Source organism: Nerophis lumbriciformis, linkage group LG26, assembly GCF_033978685.3.
Source record: "Nerophis lumbriciformis linkage group LG26, RoL_Nlum_v2.1, whole genome shotgun sequence".
Classification (NCBI taxonomy): Eukaryota; Metazoa; Chordata; class Actinopteri; order Syngnathiformes; family Syngnathidae; genus Nerophis; species Nerophis lumbriciformis.
This window is the reverse complement of record NC_084573.2, coordinates 21,103,220-21,126,989: the sequence shown is the minus strand read 5'-3', so window position 1 is coordinate 21,126,989 and position 23,770 is coordinate 21,103,220. Positions and strand designations below refer to the sequence as shown.

The 23,770-nt window shown below is 38.7% G+C and overlaps 1 protein-coding gene across 1 annotated transcript in view; it reads left to right on the top strand.

The window, feature by feature from the left end:
* lrp11 (low density lipoprotein receptor-related protein 11) overlaps window positions 1–19,755 on the top strand; it is a 32,301-nt gene extending 12,546 nt beyond the window's left edge. The window contains exons 2-9 of the mRNA XM_061987194.2: window positions 368–525; window positions 5,567–5,708; window positions 5,791–5,916; window positions 5,973–6,161; window positions 9,815–9,982; window positions 13,352–13,408; window positions 13,485–13,556; window positions 13,622–19,755. Coding sequence (XP_061843178.2) covers window positions 368–525; window positions 5,567–5,708; window positions 5,791–5,916; window positions 5,973–6,161; window positions 9,815–9,982; window positions 13,352–13,408; window positions 13,485–13,556; window positions 13,622–13,776 — 1,067 coding nt within the window. The 3' untranslated portion in view covers window positions 13,777–19,755. The remainder of the gene's footprint in view (window positions 1–367; window positions 526–5,566; window positions 5,709–5,790; window positions 5,917–5,972; window positions 6,162–9,814; window positions 9,983–13,351; window positions 13,409–13,484; window positions 13,557–13,621) is intronic.
* Window positions 19,756–23,770: the final 4,015 nt, after the last annotated feature.

Sequence of the window (23,770 nt, the reverse complement as noted above, 5' to 3'; positions counted from 1 at the left end):
GGCCTGCTTTGTCAATCTCTTCAATACCAGCAGGCACAAAATGGCTGCCAGCGGGACACAAAATGAATGAATGAAGCGTTCCTACACAGAGGCATACTTTGCGCGATTTAATAATTTGTAAATCGAATAGTTAGCAAACAGAGGGGTTGGTAAATTGAGGTTCCACTGTCGTCTATATTTTCTTCTTAATGTTGAGAACTAGTTGGAATGACTCGATAGCGCCTCTGCTGGTTTCAGCCAAACAGTGTACGCCATTTTCTATCACACTACTGGCTCCTGTGCAGCACAAAATAAATCATTAAAGGCCAAATATGACATTCATAACCTTAGGTGACACATGTTTTATTTTCGTTTTTTTTTTTTCCAGAGGTAGACGAGCCCCCCCGCTGCGACGCCGGACAGGATGTGATGATCCAGCTGCCCACCGACTGGGCTGTTCTGGACGGCCGCGACAGCGTAGACGACCACGAGATCAGTCGCTATGACTGGGCTCTGGTCAAGGGGGACACAGGCGTCACTATGAAGGTCAGCGCAGTCGCCATTTGCAGTACCTTTAGAGTGTTATCATTTTATGAGATGATAGGGAATATATATATATATTTTTAAATCCCAATATTTACACTACCTCTTCTGTAAAAGAGCTGACTTGTGTGTTTGTTAGTATCACAACAAAACACTGTTTGCACATTTAATAAGCCTCAACAAGACAAAGATTTTTATGTAACAATGGGAGGTTTTGCCGTTTATGTTGACATGCAGGCCACATTCTTTCCGCCTTAATGGAGGTCCACACTCCACTGAGTGACCTTTCAAGTTTCATTTGCATTCAGATAAGACTCTTAGCCCAGTGTCAAATTGCATTGGCCTCAGTCAAGTCCACACTGTAGCTTGCAGTCAGAGCTCCATGATGGATTTTGAAACAGGTTAGCACTTGCAAACACGTCCTGGTAGTATTTAGACCAATAGTTGCTAATATTTACAGCTTAAAAATATTCGTTTAGTCCACTATTTTAACGTTGTTAATTTGTAACATCAGCTACGGTTATGTACATCTTGACCAAATGTCACTGTTTTAATTTATTCTATATTAAGATTGGACCCCATTGTAAGTAATTGGGTATGAATTTGCCCGGATACTTGAATTCCGTTTTTTCAATGTTTGTTTTATTGTCAGGAATATGACTAATACTCATAATACTCATTAAACTAAGAAAAAGTATTATATTAAATTTCTTAATATTTATATGATCTGAAAAGTGAAGTTAATACTAATCATACTTTTTTCTTAATTGTAGTGGTAATAATATTATCTACAGTTCAACAAAATGTCAGTGTCTTCATTTATTTAGCATAATGTTTGCACACCCACCATACATATATTTTTTAACAAAATGCAATTTCTGGGCTGACGAACTGTGTATATGTATGTATATGTGTGTGTATGTATGTATGTTTATATATGTGTATGTGTACATATGTGTATGTATATGTATATATGTGTATGTGTGGGTATGTATACGTGTATGTGTGTATGTGTATGTATATATGTATGTATGTATGTATATTTCTGGGGGTACGCTCTGGGCCTGCCTGTCAGACGGGGGTCGACGCCTCAGGCTACTGCATCCGAACTGCGTGTCTGGAGCTCCTGGGTCCCGCTGTCCATCCCTTCCGGGTGCCCGTCTTGGTTGGGGCCTGTTGGGCCTAGTCCCTGCGTCTATTGTGGTAGCTTGGTGCTGCAAGGTAATCCGAGGTGCTGCGAGTCGGCCAGTTGCTGGGGTACTGACCTTGTTTGTCAGCATGTCTGTGATCTTCTTTTAATTCTTTTTTTTTTTAAATTAATTAATTAATTAATTTATTTATTTATTTATTTTTTAATATATTTTATTAATATTATTTTTTAATTTTCCCCTCCCTCAGGGGGGGGGCTCGGCGGGGCGGTTGCTGGTTGTTCCATCTCCATCGTTGGGGTCCCTGCGGGTGGGGTGGGTGGTTCCCGTGGCCCTGTGCCTGGGTGGTCCTGCGGCGGCCGGTTTGGGTGGGGTGGCCGGGGGCTGGCCTCGCCGCGCTCTCCGGGGGTGGGGGGTGGGCTCGTGGGGGCCCGGTTGCCGGTGGGGCGGGGGCGGTCTTCCCGTCCGGTTGCGGGGAGTCTCTGGGTCCCTCGGGCGGGGCGTCTCGCCTTTCTGCCCGTGTGGGGTGTGGTCTCTCGCTGGCTTGGGGTCTGGCTGTCCCCTGCTTTTCTCGTGCCCTGTCCTCTGCCGGGTGCGTCTGTCTGCGGCCTGCTGCTGGCCCTTGTGGGCGGTACGGTGGGTCGGGCTCTGGGGTTCCTGTCGCTGGCCGGCTTGGCTGCGTGGGGGCGGTGGTCCCTGGTTCCCTGGGCACCACGCCTCCTGTTTGTGGGTTGGGCTCTCGGGGGTGATGGGGCCGTGCTCTGGCTCCCACGCACTCTGGGAGTCGAATGTATTGTACATGCAAATTCACATATGCTCACATACGTACATAGGTACCTACGCTCCCACATACATACACAAATACAGTACATATTTACCTACCTAATGTTCGTACATCCACACGCACATTCAATATACAAACATACACATACACATACTGTACATATACATTCACTGTACAAACACATATACACATTCTGTACATATACATTCATTGTACAAACACATATACACATTCTGTACATATACAAGTACATATGCATACTTACACTCATGCACATAATCACGTTTCATCAAACATATATTAACGTTGTTGCCCTAGGGTAAACTGGGTGTAACACATGGCACACTGACAAAGCTTAACCTATTGTGACTATAACAATCTACAAGGTTAATGTAGGTTGCTTCTCTTTCTCCCCCTCCATTTTTCTGCATTCTTTCGTATCTCAAGTTATCATTACGTATATGTATTGTTGCATTTAAACAACTGTATTGTTGATAATAAAGGTAAATTATTGGTATTGTTCATTATCAATAGCGCTATTTCTATTGGTATTTGTATTGATCCATTTGTAGTGTAATAATGCTCATTGTCATTTCTGTATTATTTTTTATTTTTCGCTAACTGCTTATTTGCTATTACTTTTACCATCATATTTGTACATGTCATATTTGCTGATGTTGCTCTATTGTTGTTGTTGTTGTTGTTTGCTGTTGTTGTTTTTGTCTCTCTGTCTAATCCCCCTCTTGTCCCCACAATTTCCCCCTCTGTCTTCTTTTTTTTTCTCTTTCTATCCCCTCCTGCTCCGGCCCGGCTGCACTAAATGATAATATAAATACATTTAATCAAGTCAAATACAAATAAGGCAACAAGAGAAGTATCCTACACTTCTCTTTTGTAAAGTAAATCTGAACAGCCGACATGGGCATCTACATCAACTATATGATTTGCCTGAGAAGCTGGACAGGACATAAAAAAAAAAAAAAAATTTTTAAAAAAGAAAAAAAAAATGCAATTTCCTGGTAAATTATTGAATGTGAATTTACCAGGACACTTTAAATTATTAAAATAAATTTAAGTATCCTGTTAAATTACCATACCCGCATATCAGGCATCTTTTTTTTTGTTCAAACAAATGTAAATACTCTGGTAAATTAGCATACCAGCATACCAGGAGTCTTTAATTTGTTCAAACAAATTAAAATACCCTGGCAAATTATCATACCAGCATACTAGAAGTCTTTTAATTTGTTTAAATAAATTTAAATACCCTGGTAAATTTTCATACCAGCATAACATGAGTCTTTAATTTATTCAAACAAATTTAAATACCCTGGTAAATTAGCATACCAGGAGTCTTTAATTTGTTCAAATACGTGTAAATACCCTGGTAAATTAGCATACCAGCATACCAGGAGTCTTTAATTTGTTCAAACAAATTTAAATACCCTGGTAAATTACCATACCAATATACCAGGACTCTTTAATTTGTTCAAATACATTTAAATACCCTGGTAAATTAGCATACCAGGAGTCTTTAAATTGTTAAAACAAATTTAAATACCCTGGTAAATTACCATACCAATATATCAGGAGTCTTTCATTAGCGCAAACAAATTAAAATACCCTGGTAAATTAACATACCAGGATACCCGGAGTCTTTAATTTGTTCAAACAAATTTAAATACCCTGGTAAATAAAATAAATAATACCAGATATTCTGGTAAATTACTATACTGGGACTTTTGGGTAATTTTAGTAAATTATCCTGATAATTTTACACCCAAGAATTTACCAGGATACTTAAGACATTTTTTTTTTTTTTACTAATTAAAGACTCTTGAGTATTCTTGTATGAGAATTTACCAGGATATTTCCTTTTTTTTTTTTTTTTTACAAATTAAAGTATCCTGGTAAATTATCCAGATAAATTTACACCCAAAAAATTACCAGCATAACAAAATTTAGATTTGAAAAATGTCCTAGTATTCTGAGATGGTAATTTACCAGGATATTCTTTTATTTATTTTTTTCAAAATAAAAAAAAGTACTTTGGTAAATTACCGTGGTATATTTACACCTACACATTTATCAGGGTACATTAAATTATTAAAGTAAATGTAAGTATCCTGTTAAATTACCATACCAATATACCAGGAGTCTTTAATTTGCTCAAACAAATTTAAATACCCTGGTAAATTATCATACCAGCATACCAGGAGTCTTACAATTTGTCCAAATAAATTTAAAAACCCTGGTAAATTAGCATACCAGCATACCAGTTTGTTTAAAAATATATATATTTTGGTAAAATACTATACCAGGACTTTGGGGTAATTTTAGTAAATTATCCTGATAATTTTACACCCAAGAATTTACCAGTATACTTAAGACATTTTATTTTAACAATTTAAATACTCTTGAGTATTCTTGTATGGGAATTTACCAGGATACTTACTTTTTTTTAAACAAATTTGTCCTGATAAATTTACACCCAAAAATATACCAGCATAACTAAATTCAGATTTGAAAAATGTCCTAGCATTCTGGGATGGTATATTACCTGGATACTCTATTTTTATTTTATTTTTATTAAAAAAAAGAAAAAAAAAGTACTTGGGTAAATTATCATGGTATATTTACACCTACAAATTTGTCAGGATACTTTAAATTGTGTGAACATTAAAGACTCCTGATATGGTAGTTCACCAGGATACTTACCTATTTTGTTTCACAATTTAAAGTATCCTGGTAAATTATCCTGATAAATGTACACCCATACATTTACCAGGATACTTTAGCATTTTTGATCAAATTAAAGTATTACCAGGGTACTTTTATTTGTTTAAAAAAAAAAAAGAGTATCCTGATGAATTACCATGGTAAATTTACACCTGTAATTTACCAGAATACTTTAAAAAAAAAATGTTTGTAAAATTGTCCACAATATGACTAATAATCTCTCCAGCTAAAAGATACTACTCAATGAATAAAAATCCTCTAACATTTTAGATTTTTTATCCAACTTGACCATAGTTTTTATGCAATTTACAACATTTCAGTGGACCAAAAAAAATTAAAGCAAGTGTTGACTTGCTGTATTTGTGTGTTGCAGGCTACTCACCCCGGGTTGTTAAAGATCACCGGTCTCCAGGAAGGCGTCTACACTTTCCAGATGACTGTTACTGACACGTCGGGCCAAAAGAGCTCAGACAACGTGTCCGTCACCGTGTTGGCACCCAAGCACCAGGCAGAAGGTGATGATGTCACCAAAACAACACAACCAAGGTTCCACAAAGGTGTCTTTGTCTTGATGCGTTTTTTTTTGTGTGTGGACAGTTTGTACGGGACGCTGCTCCAACTACCAGTTCAAATGTGACGACGGCTGCTGCATCGACATCACCTTCGCCTGTGACGGGAAGCAACATTGTCCCGATCGCTCCGATGAAGATTTCTGTCCAAACTGTAAGAAAACTAACATTTTCCACACGTGCGATATTTACTTATTGGATCTTCTTTAGTCGACACCAGCAGGAAGTCGGTGACCCACACCGAGGGTCTGCCCGTATCCCAGCTTGCAGCCACGCGCACTGAGGACAGCTTTATGGTCCAGACTGGACCCAGCAAGAACACGGAGAACAACAGACCTTCTCAGGAGAGGAGCAAAGGCACACCGCAACCCCGTCAACAACCGGATACAGCCAGTCAAGGTACTTGGCGTCTGACTGTTAATCGGCAAATTCCGTTTGGATGGGGGTGATGTCGGTCTGGACCCCAGGATGGAGAGACAGCAGGCGAAGTGCAGCTAAAAAAAGGATATATTAATCAAAACTAGGAAGTGCACAAAAAGGCAAAAGTAGTGACAAAAAGGAGGAAATGGAACAGAAACAAAAGCGCTGTACAGAAAATACCAGAAACTAATAATACCGTATTTTCCGGACTATAAGGCGCACCTAAAAACTATTTTTTTCCTCAAAACTCGACAGTGCGCCTTATAACCCGGTGCGCCTAAAGTAAGGAATAAGTTTGTTTGAGCTCACCCACCTTGAAGCTATTTTATTTGGTACATGGTGTAATGATAGGTGTGACCAGTAGATGGCAGTCAAACATAAGAGATAAGTGTAGCCTGCAGTATGATGGGTCTCAACTAAACAACACCAACAATTTAAATGTTCCATTGAAAACATAGAACAGTACACACGGCGCTCAAAAATCTATCAAAATGTTTTAGTACGACTTTGGTAAGCTATGAAGCCGCACCACTTGAATAATTGTCACGCAATAAACATATGAGTATTATTATGGTGTGTGTATAAGGTAAGACATATTATCTGGCGTTTTGTTTCGCAATATTATGCAAAAGCCTTCTAGTACCTGCTGATCTGTATTTGGGATCTGCGTAAATCCTGAAAAACTGCGCGCGTCCGCCTTTGTAATCCGTGCCGACACCGTAGTCGATAAGCTTCTTCTCTTTCTTTATCTTCTTATGTGACATTCATCCTCCGCTGTTGCCATTTCTAATGTAAAGTAGTGTAAAGTTCTTACATATATCTGTCAGTAAACTCGCCATGAAAGCGCTAAAACATACCGTTTTAGTGAGTTTACATTATTCACCCAAGGAACTTTAGTTATTAGAGTTCCGGTCGGACGTTTTTTCACAGGACACATTTCCGGTGTGGTTGTTTCTGGATGAGGAGATGCTACTTCGTTATTGATTTAATTAAAGTTTGAATGTCATTAAAACAGTTAGCTCCATCTTTTGACACTTCTTCCACCCCTGTCCTTGCACGCTACACCGCTGATGAGTCACGTAAATAAGACCGCCCACAAAGCGGCGCATCCGGAAGCGACTGTCAGAAAGCGGCTTGAAGATGATCTGTAAAACATAATCTATGCAACATTTTGACCAAAGAACCACCATTACATGTTATATAGACCACAAGGAAGTGTTTTACATTTAGAAAACAAATAATAATAATATGACTACTTTAATGCGCCCTATAATCCAGTGCGCCTTATATTTGAAAAAAGATGAAAAAATAGACCATTCATTGGCAGTGCGCCTTATAATCCGGAGCGCCCTCGGGTCCAGAAAATACGGTAATTATAATGAGAGATCATGACATATGCAATACTACCCACTTTATTAGGTTCACAAAAAAGATGCCTTGAGAAAGATAATAAAAACTTAGGTTAAAGGTATTAGTATAGCAGTCATTTTATTATTGTGAGTGTAGTTTGAACTGCACATATATTTACATATACACATTTTGAATATTTATAATTTCACTGTTTATTTTTTAAAATATGTATCAAAAATGTATCTATGAATCTACAAAATGAATATATATTTTTATTACTATTGTTGCATTGCAAAACCCATCCATCCATCCATTTTCTACCGCTTGTCCCCTTCGGGGTCGCAGAGAGCGCTGGAGCAAAACATTTTTTTTAAACTACCAGTAGTATAGTTGTTGGCTGCCTCGAATAATTCTAATAGATTGAATCTAGATATCAAGATGATAGTATGCTACACAGCATTTTTATAGCACCGCAAGCTACAGGCGCAGTAAAAAGCGCCTCTTTGACGGTGCTATTGAAACTCAACATTCTTATCATTTCAGTAGTGACCACCAGAGTGTCGCAGAGAGAGAGAGAGAGAGAGAGAGAGTGCATGCGGATGTAGAAACAGATGGAGCCACTGCAGGCAGCCACATTGAGTCATGGCGCTGCGCTCTAAAATGCTGGCACTGCCACACAAGCACTTCTTCACTCGCCATGGGAAAGCAGCTCCGTGCTGAGCCTTGGAAACAAAGAGCCTGTGTCCTCGCTGCCATCCGATCACTGTGGTAGAATCTGAGATGGGCCCAAAAAAATTGCCACTTTGCTGTGTTGTTTTTTTTTTCTGATAAAATGCTTTCTCTGCACTGCAATGCTAGCCACTTTATTAGGTACATACATGTCCACACTAAGGATCAAATCATATGTAAACGGCTGTATTTAGATCTACTGCATCATGCTGAGACATGTTTATAATATTTAGTTTTTTCTATTCACCCAGACGAGCATTTTTCACAGTTATACAAGTGAAATAAGAATATAACCACCATAAAATGTAAAACATGCAACACTTTACAAGCTAGTGACTACACCAGACCTATTCAAAGTTTTTAATTTGGCCTGTCCAAATAGGCTTGATGAAATCATTCAGAACAGGGTTGCTTATGTATGCAGTACCCCCACCACCCTGCAGGATGCAACAGCGAAGCATATGTGTCACAATGAGTACCGTAGATTTTTTTTGATTGATTGAAACTTTTATTAGTAGATTGCACAGTACAGTACATATTCCGTACAATTGACCACTAAATGGTAACACCCGAATACGTTTTTCAGCTTGTTTAATTTGGGGTCCACATAAATCAATTCATGGTACAAATATATACTATCAGCATAATACAGTCATCACATAAGTTAATCATCAGAGTATATACATTTAATTATTTACATTATTTACAATCCGGGGGGTGGCACTTCAGTCATCAACAATTGATGACTGAACGACGACTGGACCACAGTATGAATGTATTGAAATTGCTGACTTTGTGATGTTTTTTGTATTTGTGGCCGTATTATTTTTGGCTGTTTAACTCTGCCGACCAAATAATACATGTAGCACTAGATTTGACCAGCAGAGGACGATAAAGCCACACCTTAGGTTTAATTGCGTTAAACCACATGTGTGCAATGTTTGCTGTGTGTATTAACACTAAACATTCTATTTTATTAATGTGACATACACAATGGACATTATACTTTTTTAATGTTAATATTTTCAGTCTTACAAACCTAAATAAAGGAAAACTGAGGAGAGAATATAATTCAAAATAAGGAACATCAATCTTAGCTTCTTCTTATCCTTCATGCCGTTAACTATCTGTCTATCGGCACATGCTGAAAACGAGTAGCGAGGGCAGAATAATGAATTTATTGACAGTGCAGTGTGAAAGCTGATGTGTTTACTTTTTAAATAAGTAAACACAGTCTCAAAGGAATATAACCTACGGAGGCACTTTCTAAAGACAACAAAGTGTTTAATTATTAAATATAATAATACATGTGTAATATACAACAATAGTATAATAATTAAAGACGCATCAATAATAGATTTGTAAGCGAATCATAGCCCCTGAATCGTAAGGTGCCCAAAGATTCCCACTCCTTGTGTGTGATATGTAACGAATCATTTCCTGTTTCAGCATCTCTTGTTTTTTTTCTTGTTATAAGTGCTGAAAAAAAAGCCAAAGAAAAAGCTGAATTAATCCATTGATGCTTGTTGTTGTGTTCTGTTCTGCCACTGTAGACCCGTGTGCCTCTGCTCCAGTAGTAGGACCGTGCAAGGGCACCTTTGCACGCTGGTACTATGATCAGGACGCAGGAGAATGCAAACACTTCCTGTACGGCGGTTGCCAGGGCAACCATAACAACTTCCTCCAGGAGTCGGACTGCGTCAGTGAATGTATACAGAAAAGTGAGACGATGCTCCTGATCTATTTTTGTAACCCGTTGCATTGCTGATGACCACAGTGTACTAAATAGTACTAAATAGTACAATATACTTTCGGCAGGACCTGATGCTTGTTGAGAAAAGTGATAAGTGTTTTTATGTCCCAGTCTCCAAATGTGTCCAATAAGAGCAGAAAAAGTCGCTAGATTTGTCGCTTTTTTTTGGAAAAAAACTCAGAATACATGCTAAAATGACAACACTGATTCCTCCTGCTACATATTCTTATTCTCTGGCAGAGCAGGTGCGTATGAGGTGTTACGAAGCAGAGTTTGAACGCCACTTACTGTACGGAGTTTGAACGACAATATGTACAATATATCATGTGTTTATGAGCAAGGGCGAACCCTAGAATGAGACTATTTAACATAGGCGGACTACAATGTTAGTAAAAAAAATAGATGGCGATAAAACCGCAATAAGTTTCTTTGTGTAATTTAATTTAATAGTGCATTTTTTTATGTTTTACCCAGTAGCGAACAAAAATACCATATATAGCCCATATTTGACATTTGTTTTTAGTAAAATATTACCTAAAATATACAAGGAAATACAATACATAACTCATACAGATTCATGCAGCCAAAGTCAACAATAACAACTCTACAATTTTAAGTAATAAATAACATTTATTGACAATCACCATTAAGTTATCACTTTATGTATAGTCAGGGTTCAATTAAGTCATAATTTTCAGACCAGTATGTATATTAAGACCAGTGGTTCTTAACGTGGGTTTGATCGAACCCTAGGGGTTCGCAAAGTGGGGCTCAAGGATTCGGCGGAGGTCAAGACACACCCGACTCATCGTGTAAATAAAAACTTCTCCCTATTGGCGTATTACGGATACGGCAACAGCAGAAGTCACACTGATTTGCAGGTGTGTAATTTGTTGTGAGTTTATGCACTGTGTTGGTTTTGTTGTTTGAATAAGGTGATGTTCATGCACGGTTCATTTTGTGCACCAGTAATAAAACATGGTAACACTTTAGTATGGGGAACATATTCACCATTAATTAGTTGCTTATTAACATGCAAATTAGTAACATATTGGCTCTTAACTAGTCATTATCAAGTACTTATTAATGCCTTATTCGGCATGGCCTTATTATAACCCTAACCCTGGCCCTAACCCCCTAACCCTAACCAAAAAACTCTAAATTAAGTCTTTGTTACTTAGAATATGTTCCCCTAATATCCAAAAAACTCTAAATTAAGTCTTTGTTACTTAGAATATGCTCCCCATACTAAAGTGTGACCAAAAACATATAACTTTGTCTTGAATTTGAAAAAAAACTAAAGAAGGGTTCGGTGAATGCGCATATGAAACTGGTGGGGTTCGGTACTTCAAACTAGGTTAAGAACCACTGATTTAGACTAAAATTTTTTCATAATTCCTTTCTTTCACACAGTAAGTGAACTTAACCTAAAATGTAAGTTATAGTGTGAATGAATTAAGAGGTGGGATTAAATATAAGCTTTGCTTCTTCCTACTCCTTTTCAGATATGCTGAACTGTGCAAAATGTAACCACTCGATGTTGCTTAATATAACTTGTTAAACATGTCTGAAACTAATAATTCATAACCATTTTAGACTTCCTATTTGGTATATAATCAATAACATTTTAATTGTGTACTCTAGGGATATTTTAACTGAATTGTTTTGGGGGCCAGAAAGCGAAGAACTTTTAGTCTTATCGTGTACAGTATATTCCAGAGAACCAGCGTACTCTACAGTGGACATTTGATTTTGATCTATTTATTTTGGGGTGTTCTGTTGTTTTTAAGGACTTTCTGCAAAAAAAGCTAGTCAAAGATTATCTCTATGACATCACTCTGATGTTTCGAAGAATCTGCTGTAAAAATGTCAGTCTCTCGCAAGTTATTGTTTTTTTTAAACTCAACTAAATAGCTCAAATGATGAAAAAAAGAGGACATAAAATGGAACCCTGAGGAACACCTCTAGTACAACTAAAAAGTTGAACAAATTAGTACTGACTGCATCTGAAGTAAACAAGTTACATCTTAGTTGCATAAATCAAATAATTAAAATCAATTGTAACTGCCAAAAAGTAGAGGATTTAAAAGGGTGCCTTGGGGAACGCCTTAGTTATATAAATTGCATGTTTGGACCCAAGTGTTCTGTTTGCTAGCAAGGTTAAAATGTTAATGCAAGAACCTGCCATCGAAGTTCCTCTATACCAGGAGTGTCAAACTCCTTTTCATTGAGGGCCACATCGCAGTAAAAATTAATTTACATTATGCACGCAGGTAATAACCTGTGATTAATCATGATTAATCGAAATGCATACAAAAAAAACAAACAGCAGGGGTTTCATAGTATGTCAAAACGAACAATGCAGTGCTTATAAATAGAACAACAATAGTATTATATATACAGTACAGGCCAAAAGTTTGGACACACCTTCTCATTCAATGGGTTTTCTTTATTTTCATGACTATTTACATTGTAGATTGTCACTGAAGCCATCAAAACTATGAATGAACACACGTGGAGTTATGTGCTTAACAAAAAAAGGTGAAATAACTGAAAACATGTTTTATATTCTAGTTTCTTCAAAATAGCCACCCTGCTTTGCACACTCTTGGCATTCTCTTGATGAGCTTCAAGAGGTGAAAATCTGAAATGGTTTTTACTTCATAGGTGTGCTTGAAGCTCACCGAGAGAATGCCAAGAGTGTGCAAAGCAGTAATCCGAGCAAAGGGTGGCTATTTGGAAGAAACTAGAATATAAAACATGTTTTCAGTTATTTCACCTTTTTTTGTTAAGTACATAACTCCACATGTGTTCATTAATAGTTTTAATGCCTTCAGTGACAATCTACAATGTAAATAGTCATGAAAATAAAGAAAATGCATTGAATGAGGACAAGGTGTGTCCAAACTTTTGGCCTGTACTTAGATTTGTTTATGTATAACTTGCTTTAAAATCATAAATAAATGTGACAAGCAGATATTTAACTATTTTGTTTTTATCTCACAAAAATAGTTTTGCAATACAGTATATAATAATATAATTGGCATGATCAGATAATAAAGTTAAAAATATGCATTTTTTTTCGGTCAAAATTGAAAGAATGAATGCATTTAGTAAAAAAAAAAATCAAAGTATTTTATTGAAACCCATTCACATAAAATGATGTGGCGAGCCAGAGTTGGCCCCCGGGCCTTGAGTTTGATAAATGTGCTCTATAGAATAGGAGCGCTCTTGTGTTTTTTGGAATTATGAAAAATATGAGAAATGTAAATACTTATCGCAGTAAAGAAGTAGTTGATTTCTGATACGTAAGGTAATTGTTGTTATTGTTGTGCAGGTCCAGCCTTCAAACCAGCAAGTGTGTCTCCTCCTGTCACCAAACAGACTGACATAAGTACAAATTTAACTAATTTTTCAACTTTATTGACACTTTTTTGTATACTAATGTGTAATCAAAGCTGTTCCCAAAGCTTCACAGAGCCAAGATAGCGACATCCCGCTGTCCAAACCTGTCAAGGGAGGACATCCGGGCCCAGAGTCAGGTGAGAACCGCTAACCGGGCCCTATCATCCTGTGCGCTAATAAAACCTCCTCCGTTGGCATCAAGGCGCCATCCTCCCACTGGCACTGGGCCTGATCATCACCGCCCTGCTGCTGCTCATGATCGGCTGCCGGCTGCGGCTGGTTCGCCACAGGCTGAAGAAAACGCGACCCCTCACCACGGAGGAGTCCGATTACCTCATCAACGGTATGTACCTGTAGCCGCAGCAGACCTGGCATGTAGGTTGGAGAAAAGACCATGCCGCTATGGAGCCTGAGCCTGGACCTTTTTCAGTTTGCACAGTTTCCCCCCGCCCCCCCTGTAGCCTGATGTCTGTAATTATCTCATCTGATGCTTGGACTGTTCACTGGAGCCCCGTTTGTCCCCGTTTACGCTGCTCACTGATTTTTTTCTTTCTCAAGTGACACACATTGAATATATTTTGCCAGTCCAAACACTCCAAAGTGCTTCAAATCTGATATTTTCGCATCAGGAAGTAGTCCGAATTACCTTGCAGAGTGGACGTCTATGGACTTCTCAGTCAAACACATCATCAGCAGCTTTTCCATATATTCATGGGTAAATGTCCGCTGTCTAGATCAGTGGTTCTTAACCTTGTTGGAGGTACCGAACCCCACCAGTTTAATATGCGCATTCACTGAACCCTTTTTTAGTGAAAAATAAAATGTTGTTTTTTGTCAAATTCAAGACAAAGTTATTTGTTTTTTACTGGTGCACAAAATGAACTGTGCATGAACACAGTGCCAAGAAATTACACACCTGCAAATCAGTGTGACTTCTGCTGTTGCCGTATCCGTAATACGCCGATAGGGAGAAGTTTTTATTTCCATGATGAGTCGGGTGTGTCTTGACCTCAGCGGCGGAGGCTCCGCCGAACCCCTAGGGTTCGATCGAACCCAGGTTAAGAACCACTGGTCTAGATATTATTTTGATATGAATATCATTCACTTTTTATTTGCACCACAGTCCTTCCCACTCACTTCCTTCTCTCTCATGGCTGGAAAACCAAGTTATGTCCATGTCTAGCCAAAAGCTAACGCCAGCGAGTAAGACCAGGGGCCGTATTTATCAGGCGTCTTAGAATTACTCCTAAGAAGTCTGCTAAGAGTTGACTTATGAGTAAAGAAATTCTTCGTTGAAAGCTGCACTTAAAAGTTAGTTATCAAGCGTCTTACTCACACTTTCAGCGAAGTGTAGGACTGAATCTTAAGTGTCACACTCAGAGCTGAATTACGACATTACTATGTGCCGTAAACGGAATTTTAGGTGACGTCATTTCTCTGTCCATAGAAATGACCAATCACGGAAGGGAATCCCTTGTCTAAGAATAAAGAAATATCTTAGAAATATTTAAGTGGACAATGGGAGTGTATATTTTGACAATAAACTACAAAATAATACAAAACAAACAAACAATATTGGCAATGAACAAAAATAAATGTTTCCTTTTCTTTCCAATTCATTTTCCCAGTGGCGAGATATCGAAGCATTGTGATGACCTTTAGTTCTGCTGTGAAAGCTCTGCTGCGTGATGTTGCTGATGAGATGACGCCCCTTATTAAATCTGGGACAAAAATAATACCCGCTCTGTCTAAACGATACCGTTTGATCATCTGCTCGCCATCAAACAAAGCCAGGACATCCTTCCGTTCCCTAAACGTTCACGCACGTCTCTCTCGCCTCAGTGCCATCCCCCGCTGGCAACTCCTAACCACTTAGGACAGTGTGCCGTGAGATACAGTCTGGTGTGCCGTGGGAGATGATCTAATTTCACCTATTTGGGTTGAAAATATTTTTTGCAAACTAGTAATTATAGTCTGCAAATGATGTGTTGTTGTTGAGTGTTTGTGCTGTCTAGAGCTCGGCAGAGTAACCGTGTAATACTCTTCCATATCAGTAGGTGGCAGCAGGTAGCTAATTGCTTTGTAGATGTGGGAAACAGCGGGAGGCAGGGTGAAGGTAAAAAGGTGTCTAATGCTTAAACCAAAAATAAACAAAAGGTGAGTGCCCTTAAGAAAAGGCATTGAAGCTTAGGGAAGGCTATGCAGAACGAAACTAAAACTGAACTGGATACAAATTTAACAAAAACAGAATGCTGGAGGACAGCAAAGACTTACTGTGGAGCAAAGACGGCGTCCTCAATGTACATCCGAACATGACATGACAATCAACAATGTCCCCACAAAGAAGGATAAAAACAACTGAAATATTATTGATTGCTAAAACAAAGTAGATGCGGGAAATATCGCTCAAAGGAAGACATGAAACTGCTACAGGAAAATACCAAAAAAAGAGAAAAAGCCACCAAAATAGGAGCGCAAGACAAGAAGTAAAACACTACACACAGGAAAACAGCAAAAAAGTCCAAATAAGTCAGGGTGTGATGTGACAGGTGGTGACAGTACACCTACTTTGAGACAAGAGCTATAGTGATGCATGCTTGGTTATGCTTTAAAGTCATACCCAACAATTGCGACAACGACTTTTTACTGTCAACTGAGTTTCGTTTTTTAATGATTACTGCTGGTGGTGTGCCTCCGCATTTTTTCAACGCAAAAAATGTGCTTTGGCTCAAAAAAAGTTGAAAAACACTGACTTAGGACACCTCTGAAGGTCTCTTAAATATCGTGGAGAGTAGGAGTGATTCTTAAACTTAAGAAAGTTGATAAATAGCTTTTATTCTTAAGTTTGAGAGTAGGACTAAATTTCGCAAAATCTCAGGACTTAAGTGTAAAATGGCACTCTAAGACGCTTGATAAATACGGCCCCTGATGTTTTAGGCAGATCTTCCGAGGTTCTCTGTGGCATTTGCTATACCAACTAATGGCGGGGATGCTTGTAACTCGGAATTTTGCTTGAACCTTAAAAGCGTACCATTTAGCCAAAAGACAGCTCTAACCTCAAAACACTCTTAAGTTGAAGTAACACTGTATATTTAGAACTGGCGCTTTTTCTGAGGATATTTTCTTATGTCACAAACAAAACGGGCTCTTATGCTCTGGCGGACCAGGCGCGTTGTACTGTAATGTGTGTATGTGCCACGGTGAATACGTAGCGCCAGGTCTAACTGCAGCGGTCCGAACGTATTCCTGGCAGGCCACCACAAATAAACGTATGCACAGGAAACACGGAATAAATGAGGCATGCGGTTCAATTCCGGTTTTTGGGGTGACTCAATTCAGAACCAATTCTCGATTCAACACGATTTTCGCAACAAGATAATATTTAAAATATTATTTGGTATGGAAATGATGATAAAACATTTTCAAAACAGGTTGATAATGCATACGCGCAGTGAGTAATTGCCTAAAAAGTGTATTTTTAAAAATGAGTCCTTACAAATTTTATTTTTATTTTTTAATGTTTTTTTTTAATTCAGAATTGATTTAAAATCGGATAAATAAGAATCGCGATTTGAATATGAATCGATTTTTTGAACACCCCTAGTATATATTAAAAAACTAATACAAGTTTTTACAATTTTTTTTGTAAAATATCTAATTTTTAAAAACAGGTACTATTTACATAACCGAATAGACATTTTTTGTTTTCAAATCTGAAGTATGAATTTGTTCCAATAAAGTGAGAAAATCCTGGATTAATTGACCCAAGTGACCTAAACGTGTTGTCCATGTAGTGTCAAAGTTATATCGGGAAATAAATCTTGATACATTTGCACTCAAAGTGATTCAACCCCATCATAAATTACTTTCAGCAGCTGGAAAATTTTCGCAACATTATTTTTGTTGTTCATTTTTTGTTGTTTTGTGGCAAGTTGTATGTATAATGATCACTGAAAATGTACATTTACTGACTAGTACAGGGGTCGGCAACCCAAAATGTTGAAAGAGCCATATTGGACCACAAAAACAAAAAAAATATTAGCCTGGAGCCGCAAAAAATGTAAAGCCTTATATAAGTGTTATAATGAAGGCAACACATGATGTAAGTGTCTATATTAGCTATATTAGACTACTATCAAAATGACTATGTGTCGCAGGCTGATGCAAATCTTTGTTGACAGAAATGTTGAAATGTAACATTTATTATACACATTTTTACAACATTGAAAAACATTACTAAAATGGAGGCTTTTCAGGGGGTGTGATAGCTCCTGGAAATGACTGGCCTAGAATGGCCAAAGGTAAAGTTGTGTGTGTTCAAGTTGAAGGAAACGGAAACTACAAATAAAATGAGCTCAAATACACCTAAAATACGAGGCATAATGATGCATTATGTACATACAGCTAGCATAAATAGCATGTTAGCAAATATGCCTGATTAGCACTCCACACAAGTCAATAACATCAACAAAGCTCACCTTTGTGGATTCACGCACAGTATAAAACATTTGGTGGACAAAATGAGGCAAAGGTCTTTCTGTGGCAGCATCAAGGAAACAAACTGCGGCGCGTTCAAGGACTTCCGAAATTAGGACAAAATGGCGCCTGTGAAGCATGTTTAATGTAAACAGTGGGATTTCTAACAATTGGGAAGGTTTGTGTCATGTTTGTCCTCCTGCAGAAACCATATTAAAACAAAAACTTTTTTTTTTTTTCCTCATCTTTTTCCATTTTCTTACATTTTTGAAAAAGCTCCAGGGAGCCACTAGGGTGGCGCTAAAGAGCCGCTTGTGGCTCGAAAACCGCGCGTTGCCCACCCCCGAACTACAGATATATAGAGAGTACAGTAGAAATGAAAGGCTATTTTATTGTCATGTATTTTTGTTATAGTCTTTAAACATTGCTCCTTCTGAGCACACGTTTCCGCAAACGCACTGTGCCAAAAAAACACATGGATGACCTGTGGATAGAAATGTAAATACCATACACTTCCATACTGTATATAGGCAATATTTTTTTCTTGCTGAAACATAAGCCATATAGCTGTGGTCATGTAGTACTCCTGGCCTGTTCTCATATTGCAAAGCATCATGGGTATGTACGATCAATGAAGTCATGTATCCCTTCATCTGAGATTAAAGATGTTTATAGAAAAGGATCAATGGGAAGTTGACCAGTGGAATCATTTTGTTGTTTTTCTTAAGCTCCGCCTTTGATTATTGATTACAACTGGAAACGTTAAAGAAAAAAAAAAAGGAAAAAAATTAGGAAAATTGTGGTTATTTTAACGACACACACATGCTGGTGATACATCAACACGTCTAAGGTAGGAGTTTCATTATAGCTTCTTGAGGGACAATACTCGGATATACTTTAGAGTAGTCTGTGTACAGCTTATATGGCAGTATAGATGTACTACTTAGTGAAAATAGCTGGCCACACTATTGAGTTGTGTACGGGGGATGCATGAATGCTGCCGGCACTGGGGAGCTGCGGTTTCAGAACAGTCTATACTGCTGCACAAGTTGTACATTGACTACTCTAAAAGGAACGTTCACTAACAAGTCCATTTGGTCAAGTTCTGTTAAACCCAGGACCTGTCTTGGTGCGCTCGCAAATGGACTTTAGCTAGACTCTGGGTCAAAACTTGCACACGTCCATACTTAACGCTTCTTTGCATTCTGAGTGCATGAGTAAATGCACTCGTGCAGCTTTTAATGGAAGCGTGTGCGTACTGGTGGTCACTGGCAATGAATCACCACGCAAACAGTCTGTGTAGTTAGCAACACAACTGAGCATCAAATGTGTCTTGTCTAACGGCGGTGGCACTCTGAGGCTGCATGAGTGCTGTCCAAAATGGGGAATTGCGGTTCACTGAGAGAAATGGCTCAATTCCACCATGTACTCTGATTAGTAAATGTGCTCTATACTGCTATACAAGCTGTACACACCTTGAAAAGTAGTTACCAAATAATCCAATGAGAAAAACATGAGTGCCGCATTAATTGGGGAGTTGTGGTTCAGTAAGAGAAATGACTCAATTCTACCATGCACTCTGATTAGTAAATGTGCTATGGACTGCTAAAAAGCTGAACACAGACTACTCAAGTATTTGTACACTTTGAGAAGTAATAAATGATCAAATAATCCAATGATAAAACATGGGTGCCGCATGAAATGGGGAGTTGCGGTTCACTGAGAGAAATTACTGAATTATTATGTGCTATACACTGTTATACAAGCTGTGAACACTTTGAGAAGTATTTACTGAAAACTCCAATGATAAAACATGAGTGCTGCCTGAAATAGGGAGTTGCGGTTCAGTGAGAGAAATTAGTAAATGTGTTCTATACTGTTATACAAGCTGTACACACATTGAAAAGTAGTTGCCAAATAAACCAATGATATAACATGAGTGCTGCTTTTAAATGGGGAGTTGCGGTTCAGTGAAATAAATTACTCATTGCCACTATGTACTCTGTATAGTACCAGTGTTGGGACTAACGCGTTACAAAGTAAGGCGTTATTGTAACGCCGTTAGTTTCGGCGGTAACTAGTAATCTAACGCGTTATTTTTTATATTCAGTAACTCAGTTACCGTTACTACATGATGCGTTATTTTACGTTACTTTTGATGTAGTATCGGCTAGAAACAGAAGCGCTGCGGTGTCGTTCTTCTGAATCTTCCTCTGTCACAAGCCGGAGAGAAGAAAAGAGGCGCGGTCTATGTGTGTGTCTGGGTGTGGGTGTGGGGAGGGGAGGCACACACGTGATCCGCGGTTTGATATATGAAACAAAAAACAAAAAAGTTGTTGCACGTTCAGTCCACACACAGCGTGGTCATGGCGAGCGGAGTAACGGAGGAGCTTGAACGCCCCGCGCCATTGAATCGGTGTGTTTATAGGTGCAGACTCGGTTGTGCAAAACGAGGGTTTTAAACACATGCTGAATGTGCTTGAACCACGTTACGACATCCCGTCGCGCACCCACTTCAGCGATAAGATTGTGCCAGATCTTTATGAGCAGGAGAAGAAAAAAGTTGTGGATGAACTATCCCGAGCATCATCTGTTGCGCTCATGACAGACGGGTGGACGTCCAGCGGAACTATAAGCGCTCACTTCATCACAGCAGACTGGGAGATGAGAAGACACACCCCCTCTACGAGAGTCACCTTGCGCAGGTGCTGACACAAGCAGCGGAGGAATGGAAGATAAAGAGATCCCAGTCACACGTGATAATGCCAAAAATCAAATAATTACAGTGAATGAGGCAGGACTGGGACCACAGATAGGTGCTTTGCACATGTAGTGAATTTGGCATCACAGAAGGGAATCTCAGTCAATAGGATGGAGCGCCTCCTTGGGAGGATCAGGAAGGTTTCCTACTTCCACCCAAGCACAACAGCTGCTCATGTGCTTAAGACAAAGCAAGAAATGCTAAAGCTGCCTACTCATAAGCTCATACATGATGTCCCAACGAGGTGGAACTCCACTTATGATATGTTGGAGCAGCAGGCAGCTATATACTCTGCATTGACCCACAACACCCTGAAGACAAATGTCACCCTGTCTGATGATGATGTGAGAGTGGCAGATGAGGTCCTCCAGGTGCTTAAACCCCTCAAAAGTGTTACATCTCTACTGAGCACTGAAACGTCACCATCTGTGTCAATGATCCTGCCACTGAAAACAAGGATTCTACAATCCATGGCTCCAAGTGTGGAAGACAGCAGCATCACTCCAGATGTCAGGCTTTATTTCACTACCTATGTTTCAAGGAAGATGATGTGCCTTCTTATGTTGCACTTTAACTTGTTTTTTATTCATGGTCATTGGTCCAAGGTTAAAGAAAGGAGGAATGCCTTTTTATGTTGCACTGTTTTTCATTAATTATGTTAAAAGGAAAATAAAAATGCATGTCAAGTTGATCAACAGATTGTATTATTCTCCAGTGCAATAACAGTATTGAAATGAAGGCTAAAAGGGCATTAATGGGAGCTTTAAAAAAATAAAAATAAAAAGAAGTAACTAAATAGTTACTTTTCACAGTAACGCATTACTTTTTGGTGTAAGTAACTGAGTTAGTAACTGAGTTACTTTTGAAATAAAGTAACTGGTAACTGTAACTAGTTACTGGTTTTCAGTAACTAACCCAACACTGTATAGTACATATGTTACAGTATATACTGTTATACAAGCTGTACATACCTTGAGAGGTAATACATAAGTGCTGCCAAAAATGGGGAGTTGCGGTCCAGTGAGAGAAATTACTAAATTCCACCATGTACTCTAATTAGTAAACATGCTGTTTACAAGCTGTACACACCTTGAATTATGAATTATGAATTATATATTTATATAGCGCTTTTCTCTAGTGACTCAAAGCGCTTTACATAGTGAAACCCAATATCTAAGTTACATTTAAACCAGTGTGGGTGGCACTGGGAGCAGGTGGGTAAAGTGTCTTGCCCAAGGACACAACAGCAGTAACTAGGATGGCGGATGCGGGGATCGAACCTGCAACCCTCAAGTTGCTGGCACGGCCGCTCTACCAACTGAGCTATACCGCTCTACCAACCGAGCTATACCTTGAGAAGTATTTACTAAAAATGCCAATGATAAAACAGAAGTGCTGCCTGAAATGGGGAGTTGCGGTTCAGTGAGAGAAATTACTGAATTCCGCCATGTACTCTGGATTGTATATGTGCTATATACTGTTATATAAGCTGTACACACCTTGAGAAGTATTTACTAAAATTTCCAATGATAAAACGTGAGTGCTGCATGAAATGGGGAGTTCTGGTTCAGTCAGAGAAATTACTGAATTCCACCATGCGCTCTGACTAGTAAATGTGCTCTATACTGTTATACAAGCTGTACACACCTTGATAACTAGTTACCAAATAAACCAATGATATAACATGATTGCTGCCTTTAAATTGGGAGTTGCGGTTCAGTGAAATAAATTACTCATTGCCACTATGTACTCTGTATAGTAAATATGTTACAGTATATACTGTTATACAAGCTGTACATACCTCGAGAGGTAGTTAGCAAATAATGTAATGGTAATACATAAGTGCTGCCAAAAATGGGGAGTTGCAGTACAGTGAGAGAAATTACTAAATTCCACCATGTACTCTAATTAGTAAACATGCTATACACTGTTACACAAGCTGTACACACCTTGAGAAGTATTTACTAAAAATGCCAATGATAAAACAGAAGTGCTGCCTGAAATGGGGAGTTGTGGTTCAGTGAGAGAAATTACTGAATTCCACCATATACTCTGGATAGTATATGTGCTATATACTGTTATACAACCTGTACACACCTTGAGAAGTATTTACTAAAACTTCCAATTATAAAACATGAGCGCTGCCTGAAATGGGGAGTTGCGGTTCAGTAAGAGAAATGACCGAATTCCACCATGCACTCTGATTAGTAAATGTGCTCTATACTGTTATACAAGGTGTACGTACACACCTTGAGAAGTGGTTGCCAAATAAACCAATGAGATAACATGAGTGCTGCCTTTTAAATGGGGAGTTGCGGTTCGGTGAAATAAATTACTAATTTCCGCTATGTACTCTGTATAGTAAATGTGTTACAATATATACTGATATACAAGCTGTACACACCTTGAGAGGTAATTCGCAAACACTTTAATGGTGAAACATAAGTGCTGCCAGAAATGTGGAGTTGCGGTTCACTGAGAGAAATCACTGAATTTCACCATGTACTCTGGATAAAGTTAAAGTTAAAGTACCAATGATTGTCACACACACACACTAGGTGTGGTGAAATGTGTCCTCTGCATTTGACCCATCCCCTTGTTCACCCCCTGGGAGGTGAGGGGAGCAGTGGGCAGCAGCGGTGGCCGCGCCCGGAATCATTTTTGGTGATTTAACCCCCAATTCCAACCCTTGATGCTGAGTGCCAAGCAGGGAGGTAATGGGTCCCATTTTTTTAGTCTTTGGTATGACTCAACCTACCGATCTCAGGGCGGACACTCTAACCACTAGGCCACTGAGTAATATATGTTATATATTGTTATACAAGCTGTGCACACCTTGAGAAGTATTTACCAAAAAATCCAATGATAAAACATGCCTGAAATGGGTAATTCTGGTTCAGTCAGAGAAATGACTGAATTCCACCATGCACTCTGATTAGTAAATGTGCTCTATACTGCTACAAAGCTGAACACAGACTACTCAAGTATTTGTACACTTTGAGAGGTAATAAATTACCAGATAATCCAATGATAAAACATGAGTACTGACAGAAATGCATAGTTGTGGTTCAGTGAGAGAAAATACAAGTGGGACACACCCTGAGAAGTAGTTAG